Genomic DNA, 20,528 nt, shown 5'->3' with positions numbered 1-20,528 from the left:
GGTTATAACAAATTCATAGGCCATAATATATTGTTTTTATTTATTTCTGTATTGTGCTTTGTTCCATTTTATCACATTTTCCTTTTATAACAGTTTTTCTCAAAGCATTAATAATATATAATACCACTTCAAAATATTTCAAAATATTTCAAAATGTTTCAAAATATTTCAAAATGTTTCAAAATATTTCAAAATGTTTCAAAATATTTCAAAATGTTTCAAAATATTTCACAATGTTTCAAAATATTATTTTTTTGAAATATTGTTTTAATAAAAAGTAATATATTTCTTTATTAGCTATTTATTTGTTCGTTTATTTTCGGCTACATTGCTTACCATTATTTTATTTATACCATTTTGTATACCATTTATTATACCATTTTGCATACCATTTTTTATACCATTTTGCATACCATTTTTTTACTATTTTTTATTTGTTATTCTCTTTGTTTTGGTATTACACTCCTATATTTCCTAGTATACTGTTTTTTATAGAAGCTATTTTATAGCATGCGCATATAAATTTTTAAAATAATTCTTACTGTTCATAAAATATTTTGCATAATTGAATATTTATACTGTTATTTTTATTCCATGTTCATAATATTTTTTTTTATTAGCCACACACTATTTTATTCGATATTTTTAAATATTTGTTTTATTTTTTAATGATAATTCTTTTAAAGATGAATAAATAAATACATATATATGTGTGTATTAACTGAAATATACATTATTAATTATTATTTTTTAAATGGAAACAAATATATATTTATAATATCTTAGGTGTGGAAAAGTGTTTATTAAAATGATAAAAAGCTTGGATGCTAATCATGATTAGACCATCCCCATTACACCCACAAAATAGTATATACAATTATATGCATGTTTTAAAGGGAATATTTACAACATTTGATACAATTTTCTAATAATATTATTATATAATGTATCATTTTATTTTAAAAATTGAGTAAAACGTTTTCAATAAAATATGTACGATACAATATTATGCAATATAAACAATATTACATGTTGTCATAATTATGCCATTTTTTGCAGTTTTTTTTTTGTTTAAATATATATTATAATTTGTATACTTTTGAAAGAATATGAAAACCGAAAAAAAGAACAAAATTAAAACACTCTATCCATAAAATGCAAAAATAATTATTATTTATTCATATTTCCCCCGTTTCCTTTTTATCGAATATTCTATTTACATAATACGTTCCACTACAATAATTGTTGTATACACAAAGATAAAGATAATTAGATTAAGGTATCATTTAACAATTTGGAATAAATATAATAGTAAAATAATATAAGAAATCGAGAATACAACGAATGAAGTAATCAATTAATATGTTAAATATTTCACTTTTCTGTTTTTTTCTACTTAAATATTTGAGCATGATTAATAACTCGGTGTAATCTTTCGCATTTTATAAAAAGTTGTAAATATTTTATGATACTTGAATTTTAATTAAGAATCGTTATCATCATGTATGCATGAAAAATTAGGAGATGAAAAAATAAGAGATGAAAAATTAAGAGATGAAAAAATAAGAGATGAAAAAATAAGAGATGAAAATTTCGTTGAGTACACATATGTGTGTATGCTTATTTTTTAATTTTTTTATCAAATATTTCTTATTTATGTAACGCCTATTTTATATCATCTTCTATTTAAAATATACCTTTTATGTTTGCTCTTATTCCGTTTAATATATAAAAAGAATAAATACAAAATTGTAAATAAGTTAACATATATTGGATATGTCGTAATTATATAGATAGTAAACAATTATTAAAATACTTATATTTTTTGCATATATATATACATACAACTTTGGATACAAATAAGGTATACTAAAATAATTATGATAAATTAAAATAAGCATAAATTATAGAACTTAACAAATATAATTTTAAATATGAAATAATATTTTTAAAACATATAGTTTATTCTATATCGTGCATTTTTTTTTCTAGCCAATTTTGCAATAAATATTATATAAAAAATAAAAACATAATTAAAGAATTCATAATAAAGTTATAATACGGGTTATTTAATAAAATATTTTATATATAAACAAAAAAAAAAAGTAATTTATTTGTAGAAGGATATAGTATGCAAACATTTAATGCAGCATACACATCATATCTTAATAATTTATATGTTATTCTATATAATTTATACTTAAAGATTTATAAATATATGAAAGATACAAGTAATAATATGATCATTAATATAATATGAGAAAAAGGATATACAGTCCAAAAAAAGTACACAAATTAAAAGCATATGCAAGAGTATCCATTCTATATAAAAAAATAAAATTATAAAATGCACTTAATAATAACATATTTTTTATTTATTACAAAATGCTACTTAATTTATATTGCATATATATTATTTTTTTTGTATTCTTATAATTTAAATGAAAATATGAATAGCATACGGTGCTATAAAAAGATATATATAGTTAATATATTCTATAATTATGATGTTATATATGCACACTCTCTCTTTAAAGGATACCATAATGTTCCATTTGCGTACAGTAAATAATAACATAAAAAGTGAACAAAAAAAGGACACACTAGAATTCTAGCTATATAATTCATATTAATTTAATTTTAATATATATTTTTAGTTATATTTTTAGTTATATTTTTAGTTATATTTTAGTGCATATATATATACACCCATAATACTATATCTAGTAATTCTACATATATTTATATAAACATATAGACGGCATTTATTGCATGGATAGCTTTTTTTTCTTTAAATTTTAAAGCGAATATGATAAAATATATTAAAAAAAAAAAAAAATATATAAGCAAAATAAATATTTTAAATATAAAATATGCATATATAAAGACCTTTTATTTATTAATTTTCCTTCATATTATTTCAATTATTATAATTTTTATACTTGGAAAATATTTTTCATTTTTTAAATTAAAATATTTTTATCCTACAAATATAGAATATTATAATTAATGTCTTAAGATTATAAAATTTTTAATTATTAAAATAAATAAAAGATAAAGTAATATTTTAAATTATTATTAATTTATTATTAACATATTTTTAGCATATTTTTAACCTATTTTTAACCTATTTTTAACCTATTTTTAACCTATTTTTAACCTATTTTTAACCTATTTTTAACCTATTTTTAACATATTTTTAACATATTTTTAACGTATTTTTAATGTATTTTTAATGTATACCTTTTTAAAATCTATATATAAAATTTATTTCCATATAAAATTAATATCCATAAAATTTATAAAAATAAAAAGTAACTAGCCAAAAAAATATACACATTACATTATAAATACTATTGTATCTTCATTATATATAATTATTTTAACTAACCTTATGAAATATTTTTTACCCTTGAATGGATATATATGAGAATAAAAAGTATAGTAATACTTATATATAACATAATACATATACATAATACATATATATATACATATATATATAATAATACATATATATATATACATAATACATATATATATATACATAATACATATATATATACATACATATATACATACGAGTGTATGTATCATTTAGTCATTATAAATAACGCATATATATTGTATGAATAAATAACTACGTAGTTTTGTTAATAAAAATATATAGAAAAAAAAAAAAAAAAAAAAAAACATTTTACATGCTTATGAAAAGTATTTTTTTAATCTCTATATAAGTACATAAATAATAATATATGTATATGTCTATACATATATTTTACTTTCGTTTTTTAAATTATTAAAAAATATTGTTTTTAAATTATCATACTTGGAAAATTTAGATTATAAATAGTACATGTGTTTTTTCCTTTTATAATATTCCATTTCCATTCTAATATTTTAGCTAGCTAATTTATCAACGCGTATTTATACAAACTTTTATATGCACATTATAAAAATAAATATTCATATATAAGTACAGTGTTTCTATATATGCACACCTCTTAAGTTTTGAACAAATGTCCTATTTTTTCTCCATTTTTAATTCGCCATTAATTCGCTATTTTTAATTCGCTATTTTTAATTCGCCGTTTTTAATTCGCCGTTTTTAATTCGCTATTTTTAATTCACCGTTTTTAATTTTTTCTCCATTTTTAATTTTTTCTCCATTTTTAAAATACATATGCTGCTAGCATATTTTTAATATTAATTTTTTTTTTTAATATATTATACATTTTTAATTTGATACCTATAAATCTTTAAAAATATTGCAGTTATATACATATTCATTTATTTGTAGTTTTTTCCATAAAAGCATAAGACATATAAAACAAGTGCATACCGATACATTAAGTTTATTTTATATCAAAAAAGAATACATATATATATTCATACCTGTATTGTTCAGTTTCCTTTAATTATTATTTTTTTTATACATTGTATATATTTTTTATGTTATTTTTTTCTCCATATATTTTCTTAATAATTAATAAGTCTTGTCTATTTCGTTGAGTAGTATAGGCAAATATTTATATATAACAAATATATAAAAATATATAAAAAAATATATAAAAATATATATAGATATATATAAAAATATATATAGATATATATAAAAATATATATAGATATATATAAAAATATATATAAAAATATATAAAAATATATATAGATATATATAGATATATATAGATATACAATTCCGTGTTTGTATCTTGTATGTGCTTTATTTATATACATCTTTGATTTTTATATTTATCCGGAAATATATCGGTCGATATTATTGTCACCTAAATTGGGGATCATAATTTTTCATTAGCTCTTCATACAAAATTCCATGTTTATTCATTTTATAAATTGTGTAAAAAAAAACATAGCAAGCATACACATGCACATACAATATATATATGAATAACAAAGCGATAAACATATTTTTATACAATTTCTAAAAAAAATAAAACTGTTTCTACAAACGATAAATAGTTGTAATTTATTTTAATTAGTTTTATAATTTAAATATTCTATACATAAATAAATATACTGTATATGTACATGTTTATTTTTCATTTTTGCAATTAGAGTGTTCTCAAATTGTTTTTTAAGCATACATAAATGAAGTTTTAAAATATTTTATGCATAATTAAAAATATATATATTTAATTATTTCCCCATATTTTTATCGTTCTATATTTCTACACTTTTATTTAAATACATACATATACATTCATTTATTTAACATATGAACATAATTTTATTGTATTGTCTTTTTCTTTTATTCTCTTTTATATTTTATTTTTAAAACATATGTAGTATAAATTAATAATAGTGTTGTACGCACAAATTATCTTTTTTTTTTATTTAATTCATATATCTATGTTTAGAAATAAAATAATTTATATGAATAATAACATTTCCAATTTATAAATTAACTAATTTATATCCTCATTTATTGGGAAACTATTATTATTGTATCAATTTGTACATCTATATATATTACTCTCTCTATATATTATATTACATATATGTGTATAGTGTGTTTTATAACTACACTACGCAGTATTTTAAATTTACATCAATTTTAGTTTCATATATACATATCATTTACATAGCTTTTATTATTTAATATTATATATTTTTTTTAAAGAATTATATGTAAAGCAGTGTATTGATATTTATTTCCGCCACCTACATCTGCACCTTATCTACATCTGCATTTTCAAATAAATATATTTATCCGTTTTTGATTTTTTATAACCCAAATTAAGTTTCCCAAATTTTCCGAATCTTCCGAATCTTTCGAACTTTCCGAATCTTCCGAATCTTCCGAATCTTCCGAATCTTCCGAATCTTTCGAATATTCCGAATTTTTGTTCAATTAATTTTATACTTCCCTAATACATTCTACTTTATTCAGATTCATAGATTTCTAAATTTTTGATTCATTTCATTTGGTTATTCTTAAAAGAATTGCAAATATGAGTATCGTTAACGAAAAGGTATTAAGTTCTAATACTAGCCATTTAGGCAAAATAGGAAAATCTAGCGAGCTTGAATATTTAAAAACAAATGAAATTGATAAAGAAAATATAGATGTAAATAATTTGGACAATCTTATAACATGTAGTAGTGTCTCTAGGAATACACAAATGGATTCTAATATGAGTCAAAAAAGTGGAATGGAACAAAATTTATCTGCATCTACTACTAGTAGTGGTTCTGAGAAATGGATACCAAACACATCTAGATCAATGGAATTAGATGCTGAACAAAATTACTACAATGAAATATGTATGAACGAAAATGATTTGGCTAATAATAAATATGATAATTCAATTTCCAAAGACAAATATATTAACAAGAATAATGAACATAACAGTAGGGTTGTAGAATCTGATAAAGCATCTGTGAATCCATGCACAAATGAAAATGATGCTTTAGAAAAATCGAAAATAATTGAATCCAATCATAATCGTTTAAATGAATTAAGTTTAGAATATTCTCAAATATTGAATCAAATATATGGAAAGAAAAAAAATGAAAATAAATCAAAATATAATTTAAATCTTAATAGTGAGCTTTTAAACGGCGAAATAGTAGATAGTGAAATATTGAATAAACAAATGGTAGCATCTGAAATATTAAAAAAGAATATAGTTAGATGTAAAATTTCACAAAATAAATTTATTGATGATACTATAAATGATATTATATCTCAGATAAACGATGAAAATTCAATGTATTCAGATCTACAAAATATAAAACATTTAAAAAATAATGTAGAAAACGATATTCCAATTGATGCTGCATCTAGTAACAAACATGCATTATTAAATTTGCATATGAATAACACAATAACGAATTATAATGGTGATATAGAAACAGATGGAGTAATAAACAATGTTAGACGAAATGGAAATGCTGGAAAAGAAATCAGGGGTAAAAATATGAATCTAAATAAAATACAAGATATAAAGGAAAAGGATGATTTTATAAATAATTTAGATAATAAGGGTTCACAAAAAAATGAGAATAGAAACAAAAATAACAAAGAAAAATTGGCTAGACAAAAAAATAATTCCGAAATGAAAAAATCGAATCAAATTTATAAAAATTGTTCAAAAATGAAAAAAAACGAAAATACCAAAGAATTAAATTTATCAAATAAAAATTATACAAATTATTCATCTGTTGATAGTTCTGATTGTTGTTCTGAATATCCAAAATGTAATTGTTATAGTATTAATAATTTTTACCAAAGTTGGAAAGCTTCCAAAAAAAATAGAAATCGTATAATAGATTCTGATGTAGATGCAATTTATCCAAATAAAACAAACAAAAATGATTCTATTAATAATAATCGAGATAAAGATAAGAGAAGAAAGAAGGAACAATTAAATAAAACTCAAGAATCAATTAAAGGTTCACAAAATAATAGAAAAAAAGAAATAGATGGAAACAAATTTAGATGTAACACATCTATATCAAATCAAAATTATATTAATAATTTGAAAATATCAAATATTAATGATCATAATAATTGTGAAGAAAATGAAAATGAATCTCCACGTAACATAAATGAATTAACAAATGAAGAAAAAGAAATTATAAAACAATATATTAATAAATATGGTCCTATTTCGATTAATAATAATTATGAACTTTTAATGAGAGATAAAAGTTTGGCTAAAAATGCAATGAACACAATATTTGAACCCATTACATCTAATAAAAAAAATACATCTAGAATATCAAATCAAGGAAGTACTAAAGAAATAATGGATTCAATATCTCAAAATCGTGATCATTCACAACTTGAATCTTCGAATTTTGATAATCAACAATGTAGAACAAATAGAAATACAGGCATGTATTCAAATTTTATATATGAGCAATTAAGTAAACCCATTAACATACCAAACAAAACTGATGGAGCTAAAGAAAGAAGCAATACAAAAAAGAGTGTTGGGTTTAATACAAAAAAAAGTGGCGAGTTTAAAGACCGAAGCAATACGAACAAACGTGTCGGAGTTAAAGAACGAAGCAATGTAAACAAACGTGTTGTATTTAAAGATATTAATGATAATGAAACAATGTATAATAGTAAAATGGATTCTAGATACTGTCAAAATGGTTCTAATGGTAGAAATATTCTTCCCTATGATCCCAAAATGAATATTAAAAATAAATACTATAAAGGCACAAACCAAAGAGATATGGAATATATGAGAGATGAAAATTATGATAATTTTTCGAGATATAGAAATGAAATATATAATAACCAATATGATGATTGTAACGGAATTACGTCAATAATGAATAACAATCAATTTATTAATAATTCTAAATCATTAAAAATGCAAGATATAATGAATATGAATAGCAAAATGGGAAATGTAATAAATGGGGATGATAATATATTGCAAAACTCGAATTTAGATCGAAACAAACTATGGGCAGATGTAGTAGGAAACAAAGGAATAAAAAATATAATTCAGAATAGTTCATCTAATATGAAAGATATGTTTGAATTTTCTAATGGTTCAAATAAAATGAGAGATTATGATATTTCACTAAAATCGGTGCAAGGTAATAACAATTATGTCAATGCAGAAACAAATGATGATAGACAATCTGATGAAATAAATAACTATTTAATGAATGGTGGAAATAATTTACAACAAAAAGGAATGCATATGAGCTTTACTAATCAGAATCAGAATCAGAACATGTCGAACCTATGCAATGGAATAGATGCAAATTATGATGCTGAAAATTTTGAAAATGGAAAAAGCCAAAACAAAAATATAAAAAATACTAATCGAAAAGGTGGGAAATTAAAAAAATCAAAATCTTTTGGAGGTACTATAAAAAAAGGAGGAAATGTTTTTAACTTAGATTTAGAATCATATAGAATTAAAAAAACACCATTATGTATATATTCAGTTAGAGATATATGCAACAATTACAAACTTAGCAAAAAACACATAAAATATACAGCATCTTATGAAGTGGCAGTAGATTGTGATTGTACTATACATCATAGTATCCAATGTGTTAAAGATTATGTTGGTTTTTTAAAAGAGGTTCATTTAAAAAAAAAAAAAAAAAATGAAGAAAATAAATATAAATTAAAAGGAAAAAGAAATAGTAAAGGACAAAAACAAAATAAAAATGTGGAAAAAGAAAATGAATCTAATAAAGATGCTGAAAAAAATGATACTAAAAATTCAAAAGTATCAAAAGTATCAAAACCTAATATAAAAGTAGAAGAAAATAAAATGGGTTCTAATCAAAAGGTTTTCATAAAAAAGGAAAAATTATCTGATTCGGAAAATGAAAAAAAGAATGAAAAAGAGAATGAAAAAGAGAATGCAAAAATAAATATAAAAGTTAACGTAAAAGAAAACATAAAAAAGGAACGTGTCGAAAATGCAGGGAATCAAATAAAGAAAGAAAATAACAAACCTAATGAAATACAAAAAAGAGACGAAAAAGATGAAGAAAATGAAGAAAATGAAGAAAATGATGATGATGATGAAGAAGAAGAAGACGATTATGAAGACGATTATGATGATGATGATGATGATGATGAAGATGATGATGATGAAGATGAAGATGATGAAAATAATATATATAATTTAAGCCAATGCAATAATATATTATATAATATAAATAAAATATGGCATCCAGGGTTTAATAGACCATTAGGTGATGTAGGAAGAAAATTGATTCTAAAAGAAATAAGAGAACATCATCATAGAGACCCTAAAAAAACAACAGATTTGTTATTAGAAAGAGGTTTAGATTATGGAAAAGTTCGATTCATGAGAGTAAATGAATTATATCATTATATGTATGCATTAGATAGTTTTGAATATGCAATAAAAATATCATTAGAATTTGGATCAAATATTAGAATGAGTACAATTAGTAATAGAGTAGATCATTCATCATTATGTTTAAATTTAAAAAGTGGATATTCATTTTGTCTAATATGTTGTTCACAACGACCAAATATTTATGGATTATATTCTAACATAAATCTTATGCAACATATGTTGCTTTTAAAAAGCTCTTATAAATATCTTAATAAATTTGCCAGAAAAACAAATCTTCCAAAAAAAGATAAACTAGCTAGAGCTATGCGTAAAACAATGGAAAAAAATAGAAATGGTAATAATAAAAAAATAGTTTTGTATAATCAATATGGAGTAAAAAATGAAAATAGTGATATCAGAAATAATGAGAAAGACAAAAATAGCGAATGTAGTTCTGACTTTTTAGATGATAATATGGAGAGTGAGATATCAGAATATGAAAGCTATTCTAGCTAAAATGAAATAAATTATATTAATGCACCAACGGGCAGAACATAACGACCCGCTAAATTGTTTACACTCGTCTAGGCACCGCCATAGAAACGATATTAGGCACCGTCGTAGAAACGATATTAGGCACCGTCGTATGCAGTCGTAGGCACACAGTTGACACGTTTGAGAGTTAATAAAGTTGCAAAGGTGTATATGTTAGAAATGCAGTGTAATTTCGATTTTACAATGTAGCTAGTTATAGTATTTGGCACATTTGATATATATATATATATATATACATAAACATGTGTAGGATATTCTACATTTTTTTTATATTTCTTTCCTACCTTTCTATGAACTAATTTCAGATTTCGATAAAATAAAGGAAGCATTGAAAGAAAATGAAGAAATTTGTAATAAGTATCCTGAAGAAGATATAGAAGAACGACATAGATATTATATGATTCAAAAAAATTGGAATCATGTAAAAAAAAAAAAAAATCGAATGAATAAAAATGATTCACAAGTTCCTATTGATTATTTTAATGATAATAATTTTTCAGATGTAAAAAAAGACGGTACTAATGATTATATTATTGAAAATGATAAAATAGGTTCATACAATAGTTTAGATGGAAATATAATATATAAAGATAAATATAGTTTAAATAATATATACAATCCTGATATTAGCATAACCAATGATAAACATATTTATTATGAAAGTGAAATAGATGACAAAACATCAAAAAATGAAGATAACTTGCAAGGGAAATATCAAAATCTCGACAAAAATGAAGAGGATTAAATGGAAAGGATAAAAACGAAAGTACTATTTTGAGATATTTGCAACGGTAGGTTAGTATTATAGGCAAACAAAATAAAAAACTAAAATGAGTCCGATTTTATAACTATTCTGAGAAAATCACTCTCAATATGTAGGCACACTACATATACACATGTTTATTTATTTATTTATTTAACCATGTTGAGGTTTATCTTATCATTCATAAGATGAATATACATATAAATAATAGCACCCGCTAGTAGTTACATATACAATTGAATTGCAAATGTGCAAAGCAAAGGAAACAAACTATTGAAGTGTGAAGAGTATAAATTAGGATCAACTTTTTTTATAAGTTTCAAATTTTATGATATAGAAATATACAAATGTAGACACTTTTATTTGTTCTTTTATTTAAAATATACGAAATTTATACTATATGCACATAATTTATGTTTCACCGTTAGGCATGTTAACTAAACTTATAGTATATTTTTAAGAATAATAATAATAAGAGAATTTTTACTATCTTGTTTTTATTATGCTTCCCTTTTTTTCTTTTTGTAGTATCTTGTTTCCTTTGTCATATTATTTTACACAATACAATTTTTATTTGCTCAATTTTTATTTTGCTCAATTTTTATCCAAATCTATAATACTAAGGTGCAAACTTCAGATATAAAAAAATTGTGTGTATACACACATATATATAGTATATTAAAATTAATTCTTTATTTTTATAAAATAAAAAAAATAAAAAAAATCAAAAAAAATATGAAAAAAATATTAAAAAAATAAAAAAAAATATAAAAAAAATAAAAAAAATAAAAAATGCAAAATGGTTGTACTATTCCTAGTATATGATATGTAATTCCAATTGAAAAGTTAGATTAGAATTATTTTTATAAAACAAACAAATTTAATAATTTTGAATAGTTATATAAATTAATGGATATATATATTTAATAAATAATATAGACCTTTAACCAGGACCAACTTTTGGAATATCAAAGTGCTCACTTAACGAAGCTAAATTGTCATTAAATTTTTGCAATCTTTTACGATAACTTTCTTTTAAAAAATTTTCCATTCTTTGTTTTTCTCTTTTTTTTAAAACTAATTGATAAGCTTTTTCTGATTCGGTTAAATTTAATTGTAATAATTCTTGTATATTTTCGTCGTCTTTTGAAAAATCATTTTCATTATTTCTATCATTTTCATCATTTTCATCATTTTCATCATTTTCATCATTTTCATCATTTTCACCATTTTCACCATTACTATTATAATAATTTTCTCTATCTGGATGATCATGATCTGTTTTTTTTTTTATATCATATTTGTCTTGATCATTTTTTGTGTGTTTTTTTTTATCACTTTTTTTATTTCCAGTTTTTTTTATTTTTACCCCTTTCAATTTTAGCTTTCCCCCAATAAATTCACTGTCTTTCATTTTTTTATCATAGACAAAAAAAAACACACAAAATATATGCTCGTTTATTTAAATTATATATTTTTTTATCTCTACATTGCTATCTCGCTTTTTTCTATTTCCTTATTCAAATATGAAAAAATGAAATAAAAAATGAAGTAAAAAATGAAGTAAAAAATGAAGTAAAAAATGAAGTAAAAAATGAAGTAAAAAAATGAAGTAAAAAATGAAATAAAAAATGAAATAAAAAAGTGAAATAAAAAAAGTGAAATAAAATTGGCTAGCTGATATAGCTATAACAACGGGAAAAAAAAAAAAAAAAAAAAAAAAAAAATTTGATTGTGTTATAATAAAGACTTAATTATTATATATGGTTCTTTGTATTGAGTGAATATTTGAGCGTTATTCATTTTAGTTGAAAATGATATGAATAGTCTAAATGATGAGTTTTGGAAAAAAGTTAAAAAACTGGAACTAAAATAACATATGTTTAATCAGATCCATAAAATAAGTAATGAAAAATAAATATTAAAATTAAGATAAATATACCTGAAAAATGAAAAGGGAAGAAAATATATTTATTTCATAACATAGTAAAATAAATATTATTCTGAAATTTGTTATTAAATTTGTTACTAAATTTGATTTCTCGATTTTCGCTGTTTTATTTCAAATAAAATAAATTTACATCGCAGAGACACAAAGCATTGCTTAACTACATAAAACGCTTAAGGTTAACTACATATCGTGTTTGAGGCTAATTACCTAAAATGTTTGAAATTAAATACAGTTCAAAATCCATATTCTCGAGCTTCCTAGGAATACGAACCAATTTGGATAATTTTAAATAATTTACGCGGTTTCAAGTAGGTCAAAAAATGATGGAAAAATGGCGAAAAATGGTGAAAAAATGGCGAAAAAATGATGGAAAAATTGGTGAAAAAATGATGGAAAAATTGGTAAAAAAATAATAAAAAAATGAATAAAAAAATGAACATCCATATGCAATTTTCTGCTCCTCACAACTGCACTTTGTTGTGCTCGCACTGTCCCTGTTTTGAATAAAAAAAAATGTAGTATTAAATAAATGTATATATTTAAATATTGTGTATTTCCTTTGATACTATATTTGATAAAAAAAAAAATAATCTTCATTCCTTCGAAATAAATGATAAAATGATAAAATGATAATAATTAAAAAAAATAAAATTAATTAAATTAAAACCCCATCATGATTATGGGAAACGATTAAATTTGGGATAACTATAAAGTCCTTATACAATATTAGTTTTTTATAATTTATTCAACGGTATATATATTTTTGATTATTTATTACAATGTGTTTTTTATTTTTATAATTTATACTATTCAAACTTTATTTCAATATAACACATAATGTATATATCCGTTAATATATACATTATGTACTATATCAGTAAACCTTTTTACTAATTTAATTTCTCCTTCAATTTGGCATATTCCATTTTGATGCTTCAAAAATGCCGTTCTACACTTGATTTATAAAAAAAGCAAAATAAATAATCTTAAAAATTTACATATGTATATATATATACATATATTATATATATGTGTGTGTGGCCCGTAGATGCTTTTTCACATTGCATGATCATAAAAAAATGATGACTCGGCATTGTGTTTTTCTTTTGAAAAGAAATTTGTATAGGATAAAGAAAGTAGTTCCTTCTCGAACAGTATTATTTATGAACAGTTCATGTAATTTTTCTTCAATATGTATTGATAATTTACGAAATATCGGAATAAGTGCACATATTGATGCAGGGAAAACAACATTAACAGAAAGGATATTATATTATACAGGTAAAATAAAAAGTATACATGAAGTTAGAGGTACTGATGGGGTCGGAGCAACTATGGATTCTATGGATTTAGAAAGAGAAAAAGGAATCACTATTCAATCAGCAGCAACACATTGTGTATGGAATGTAAATAATCAGAAATATGATATAAATATAATTGATACCCCTGGGCATGTAGATTTTACTATTGAAGTAGAAAGATCATTACGAGTTTTAGATGCAGCAGTTTTGGTTATATGTGGTGTATCAGGGGTACAAAGCCAAACCTTAACTGTTAATAGACAAATGGATAGATATCATATACCAAGAATATTGTTTATAAATAAATTAGATAGAGATGGTGCCAATATTGAAAGAACATTAGAAACAATCGAAAAAAAATTAAATTTAAATACAATTTTATTGCAAATACCAATTGGAATAGAACAAAAATTGAAAGGTGTTTATGATCTTGTTAATAAAAAAGGTTATTTATTTAAAGGAAAAAGTGGTGTAGATGTCGAAGAAATTCCAAGTGATCAAGATATTTTGAATATTGATTCAGGGTTTCCTATAAATTTAGTTGACCTTCTTAGAAATCGTATTTTTGAAAAACTTGCAGATGCAGATGATGAATTTGCAGAAATATATTTAAACAATGATGTGAATGATATTAAAATTAATGATATTTATAAAACTATACGTAAGTGCACTATTCAAAATAAAATTGCACCGATATGTTTAGGTAGTGCAAAAAGTAATGTCGGGGTACAATTACTTCTTGATAATGTATGCAATTTTTTACCATCCCCTAGAGAAGTTAAGAATTATGGATATATTTATGATGGTCAAAATATTGCAGATACAGATATTGTTGATAACGAAGAAATTAATGATAGTTTTATTAAATCAAATAAAAATAAGAGAGAAGTACAACTTCTTTGTGATAATTCTGAACCCATGGTTGGATTTTTATTCAAAATTCAAGAAGATTCAATGCATGGACAAATGAGCTATTTTCGTATATATCAAGGGAAAATACGAAAAAAAGATATGATAACAAATATGATAACACATAAAAAAGAAGTTGTAAAAAAAATAATGAAAATGCATTCAAATACTGCACAAGAAATAAATGAAGCACATGCAGGTGATATAATTGCTATAAATGGAATCACGGGATCAACTGGTACAACATATACTAATGGAATTAATACAAATTTCCATTTATTAAATATATATGTTCCTAAACCTGTTATATCTGTAGCAGTTGAAATATTAAAAAAAGGTGACATGACAAAATTAACTAAAGCTTTAAATAAATTTACAAAAGAAGATCCAACTTTTTATGTAAAAACAGATGAACAAACAAAAGAAACAATTTTTGAAGGTATAGGGGAATTACAATTAGAAATATATAAAGAAAGATTAAAACGTGAATTTAATATTAATGTAAATTTAAAAAATCCTAAAATAAATTTTAAAGAAACAATAACAAAACCATATGAATGTTCATATACATATAAAAAACAAAAAGGTGGTGCAGGTTTATATGCACATGTACATGCAATTTTTGAAACAGTATCAGAAAATTATAATGATACACCACATTGTCAATTTGTAAATGAAGTTATAGGAAATGATTTACCTAAAAATTTTATACAATCTATTGAAAAGGCATTTAAAGAACAAATAGAAAAAGGCTATTTAAATAAATCAGAAATTATAAATATGAAAATGCGATTAATAAGTGGAAAAATACATGAAGTTGATAGTAATGATTTAGCCTTTAAAAAAGCTACTATAAATTTAATAAAAGAAAATTATCAAAATTTCTGTCCTGTACTTTTAGAACCTATTATGCATGTAGAAATTATTTCAAATTATGACCACCAAAGTAATATTTTAACTAGTATAACAAAAAGAAAGGGTTTAGTCACAAACATAGTAAATAATATGAATATAATATATATATATGCAGATATACCCTTAAAGCACATGTTTAATTATATAAATGAAATTAGGGCAATTACACAAGGCCAGGGAACATATACTATGGAATTTTCGAGATATGAGCAAGTGAGCAAAAATGACCTTGACGAGATATTGAAGCAAGCGGATAAAAAGTGACATAACAATATCAAAATAGTGAAAATATAAATTTTATCAGGAATTACTCCTGTTATATTTCCGTAATTTGTCTGTGTGCGTAAATATTCATTTGAATATATATCTACTAATTCATTAGCCAAATTTATTTGTGAATTTTTTTATCCTTTCAATGTTGTGTGCAATCCACTAAACTTCAAACGCATTATATATATGCTCCTATTAATTAATGAGTATGAATTTCAAAGGTGATTTTCATACAATATACTTGTTATTAATAATTGTAGGAGTAGCCAATTACACACCATATAGCTAGCTAGCTAGCCATGTATATATGCATTATTTTTTTTAATAGTTTTTAATTAATTTTACACCTTTACACTTTAAACTGTACATTTTAAAATATATTTTTTTTAATTATAATAATATTAAATCATTATGTAAATTTTTGTTATTATTTAATTTAATGATTCATTGCAATCTAAGAGTTAATATATACCAATTCACCATCACTCATTTTTAACTTTTTTAAAAGAAATATATTTTAATAAAGCAAAAAAAAAACGACAATAGAATATAAACAAATTGATCTATATATGTATCCCTATGCATATGCATATATTTTGGGGTATGAAATGAGTCATAATTTTCTCTAAATTTTGCGAATTATAATGAACTATTTAAGTAACTCGCTATAGTGAAAACATTTTAATTAGTATCTTCTTTAAATATATGTATGGGTAAATAATTATATGAATTAGCAAGAAATATGGTGTAATAATTTCCCATTTTTTTTTTTTTTTTTTTCATTATTATTCTATTGTTTTTATAGTAATATTTTTTTTTTGCCTTTATTCCGTTGTCACTATTTTTTTTTCCTTTTGTGCAAAATAAAAATATTATTGCATATATAAATTATACTACATTATTGTACTTTCTTATTTTCCTCGTTTCAAAACAATTTGATAAACTGGTTATATATACATAATTTTTTTAAACATATAAATAATTTTTTATAAAAAAATGATATGTTACCTTAGTAGTTTTGAAAAACATAAATATTTATGAAGAGAGCTAACAAAATAAATAAAAAAAAATATAAATTTTCACAATTTAAGCCATTATCAAAATCTTTTGAATGTTCACAGTGAAGTGTTTTATAGAACATACGACATAGAAAAGGTATGTTAATAATGCAAACTTAACCATATATTAACTTTATTCAAAATATATATACTAATATGAAAAGATAAAACAATGATGAAATAAATAAAAATATTGTCCGTTTGAAAAAAAATGCATAGGATTAATGCTATTATTAAATTTAATACGTCCCCGCAAATTCCATATTACATAAAAAATGCCTTTATTCAAAAACCATCAAAACATATATTTTGCCTCTTATTAAAAATAAAAGACTATGAAAAATTATTCAATAGTATATTAAATAGAGTATGTAAAAAAGAAGGGATATATAAATTTGATAAAAATAATGTGAAAACAAATACAACAATGGCCTGTAGAAAAAGAGTACATAAATTTTACTACACATTTTATAGAAACTTTTCACAATATAATAATTATACTACACCACATAATAACAAAAATAATAAAATATATTTAACAAATGATTTTTTAAATATGAATAGTTTAAAAAATGAAATTTCCAATATTCACGAAAAATTAACAGAGAATTCTTTTATTGACAAAAAAAAAGAAGAAATATATTTTTTGCTAAAAAATGCAATATTTCCAAACTTGAAGGGAAAAATATATTTCATTGGATCGTGTGAAAATAATATATGGTAACAATTTTTAAATTAACAAAAAGGAGCACATACATGTTACATATATATGTGTGTGTTTCTATGAACAATACTAATAAAAAATATATAAAAATAAAATAAAAATAAAAATAAAATAAAAATAAAATAAAAATAAAATATTATTTGTCTAAAATACCTTGCATGTTCATAAAAATATGCACATTTGTTGTTTTTTTATTAACAAATTAGCTATAAAAAAATGTGTATGCATAAGTATTTTTTTTTTTATTATTTTATTGCTCATTTTTAAAATTTTTTTCCTAATTTCAAGGATAAAAAACTCAGATATAGATAGCTGTATAGTTGTAGAAAATTGCGAAGATAAAAATTCATATTTATATATTTTGAAAGTTATTAAAAGTGCTATTAATTTAATACACCCATCTTTAACTGTAAATATAATTAAAGCATCAGTTCCAATAGCTAAAATATACAAAGACCAAACTAACATATGTGATATTAGTATTAACAATACGGTAGCAATAGTCAATACACATTTAGTTTCATGTTTATGTAACATTGATGAAAGAGTTCCAATAATAAATCGAATAATCAAATATTGGGCAAAACAAAAAAATATTAACAACAGGTAGGATTTATAATATATAAAAAATATCATTTTTTTCGATTTATATGTAAATATTTTACTCGCATATTCATATATATATACATATATGATGACATACCATAACCTATTATTTTTTTTTAAAGATCTCAGGGTACGTTCAGTTCTTATGCTTTATTTTTATTAACATATTTTTTCTTTCAAAATTTAGAAACCCCGATACTACCTCCATACAAGTAAGCATTGAGCATATGTCTTTGCTTAATTATTACTTTTTATACATACTTTTAAAAGATAAAAAATGTATAATATTATATTTTTGTGGTTTATTAACAGATCCATAGAAAGAGCTAGCTTAACACCGTTTGAAATTAATAGTGAATGTAAGAAAACATAATTATTGCACTTATTCCTTATATATATGAATAAACATTTTCAAACATATATTATATTTCTTTTTTTTTAAGACTTTTTTTTACAAGATGAAGTAGAAATGCCATTTTACACAAAAATTGAGTAAGTGCACAGCAAATGGACACAAAAAAAGGGAAAAAGAAAAAGAGAAAAAAAGAAAAAAAAAGGAAAATACGTTTGTTTGGTATCATTATCTTTCACCTATTTTTACATTTCAGGGACATAAAAAATAATTTTCAAGAGTTTCAAAAAAACACAGACGATATTTCAAAACTATTGTATGGATTTTTTGAGGTACAATAACAATGTAAAAGAAAAAGAATAATTTATATTTCCTCTTTTTCATAATAAAAACGTATACCCTTCTCATATATATACACATTTATCTTTATTCAGTTTTATTCGAATGATGTTTGCAAAAATGGAATAACCCTTGATGTATATAATAACCAAATAATTGAAAATAAAGATATGACTGCAAATATATATTGCCCAATAACAAAAAAAATTGTTAATACATATAGCATCAATACGTGGAAAAAAATGTTTGAAAAAATTCAATCAGCTTATATTCAACTAAAAAATGTAAGTTGAAAAAGGAGAAAAAAAAGGGGAAAAAAAAGGAGAAAAATATATATCTGTGTAATAGTCTATGAGTATATTAAAAGAAATAACAATGACAAAATAGGTGATATTTTCCCATTTTTTTTACCATTTTTTACCAATTTTTATAGGGAACTAGTTTAAATACAATATGCGAAGAAACTAAAGATGACACATCTAATATAAGAATAGATCTTAAAGGTATGTATAATATTTAACTAAATGCGGAACGAAAAAAAAAAATAATATAAAACAAACAATGTAATAGTTAAATCGCTAAGTTGTAATATATATATATCCAATTAGTGTTTTTTCATTATATTCCCTAATCATCATATTAGTGTTTATGTTGTGATATATCACCTTATATATTTTTATTATAAAACATAATTTTTAAAAAAATGTCACATATCTACATTATATACTACTACACATATGTTGATACATGCTTTAAATTTTGTATAGCTTATAATTACAATGTTTTTAATATTTCATAAAAATATTATTACTTTTTTTATAATTAAATTTTTTTTTTTTTTTTTTTTATGTAGATCATTTATTAAGACGAAAGGTTTTTCAAGATTTTTATATGCCCTAAGATAAATATTTTTTGCTGTTTATTTTTTTTTTTTGTTTTTTTTTTCCATCATTATATTTTCCATTAT

At 22.0% G+C, this 20,528-nt stretch overlaps 5 protein-coding genes across 5 annotated transcripts; 3 read left to right on the top strand and 2 right to left on the bottom strand.

The window, feature by feature from the left end:
* Positions 1–5,975: 5,975 nt before the first annotated feature.
* Positions 5,976–11,118, top strand: PY17X_1450400 (conserved Plasmodium protein, unknown function; the record flags this gene model as incomplete). Its single annotated transcript, XM_022957651.1, has 2 exons — positions 5,976–10,173; positions 10,679–11,118. The coding sequence occupies 2 exons, from the start codon at positions 5,976–5,978 to the stop codon at positions 11,116–11,118; spliced, it is 4,638 nt and encodes a 1,545-aa protein (XP_022813006.1).
* A 961-nt stretch (positions 11,119–12,079) lies between these two features.
* On the bottom strand, positions 12,080–12,550 carry PY17X_1450300 (conserved protein, unknown function; the record flags this gene model as incomplete). Its single annotated transcript, XM_719945.2, has 1 exon — positions 12,080–12,550. The coding sequence occupies one exon, from the start codon at positions 12,548–12,550 to the stop codon at positions 12,080–12,082; it is 471 nt and encodes a 156-aa protein (XP_725038.2).
* Positions 12,551–13,019: 469 nt separating this feature from the next.
* On the bottom strand, positions 13,020–13,331 carry PY17X_1450250 (dolichyl-diphosphooligosaccharide--protein glycosyltransferase subunit OST4, putative; the record flags this gene model as incomplete). Its single annotated transcript, XM_034637699.1, has 2 exons — positions 13,020–13,078; positions 13,295–13,331. 2 exons carry the CDS (start codon positions 13,329–13,331, stop codon positions 13,020–13,022), a joined length of 96 nt encoding a protein of 31 aa, XP_034493632.1.
* Positions 13,332–14,166: 835 nt separating this feature from the next.
* On the top strand, positions 14,167–16,476 carry PY17X_1450200 (elongation factor G, putative; the record flags this gene model as incomplete). Its single annotated transcript, XM_719944.1, has 1 exon — positions 14,167–16,476. The coding sequence occupies one exon, from the start codon at positions 14,167–14,169 to the stop codon at positions 16,474–16,476; it is 2,310 nt and encodes a 769-aa protein (XP_725037.1).
* A 1,275-nt stretch (positions 16,477–17,751) lies between these two features.
* Positions 17,752–20,461, top strand: PY17X_1450100 (nucleotidyltransferase, putative; the record flags this gene model as incomplete). Its single annotated transcript, XM_022957650.1, has 9 exons — positions 17,752–18,260; positions 18,553–18,870; positions 18,993–19,082; positions 19,183–19,229; positions 19,314–19,362; positions 19,479–19,554; positions 19,657–19,845; positions 19,995–20,064; positions 20,415–20,461. 9 exons carry the CDS (start codon positions 17,752–17,754, stop codon positions 20,459–20,461), a joined length of 1,395 nt encoding a protein of 464 aa, XP_022813005.1.
* Positions 20,462–20,528: the final 67 nt, after the last annotated feature.

Source organism: Plasmodium yoelii, assembly GCF_900002385.2.
Source record: "Plasmodium yoelii strain 17X genome assembly, chromosome: 14".
Classification (NCBI taxonomy): Eukaryota; Apicomplexa; class Aconoidasida; order Haemosporida; family Plasmodiidae; genus Plasmodium; species Plasmodium yoelii.
Note: the sequence above shows the minus strand (reverse complement) of the source record. Positions and strands in the feature narration are given on the sequence as shown.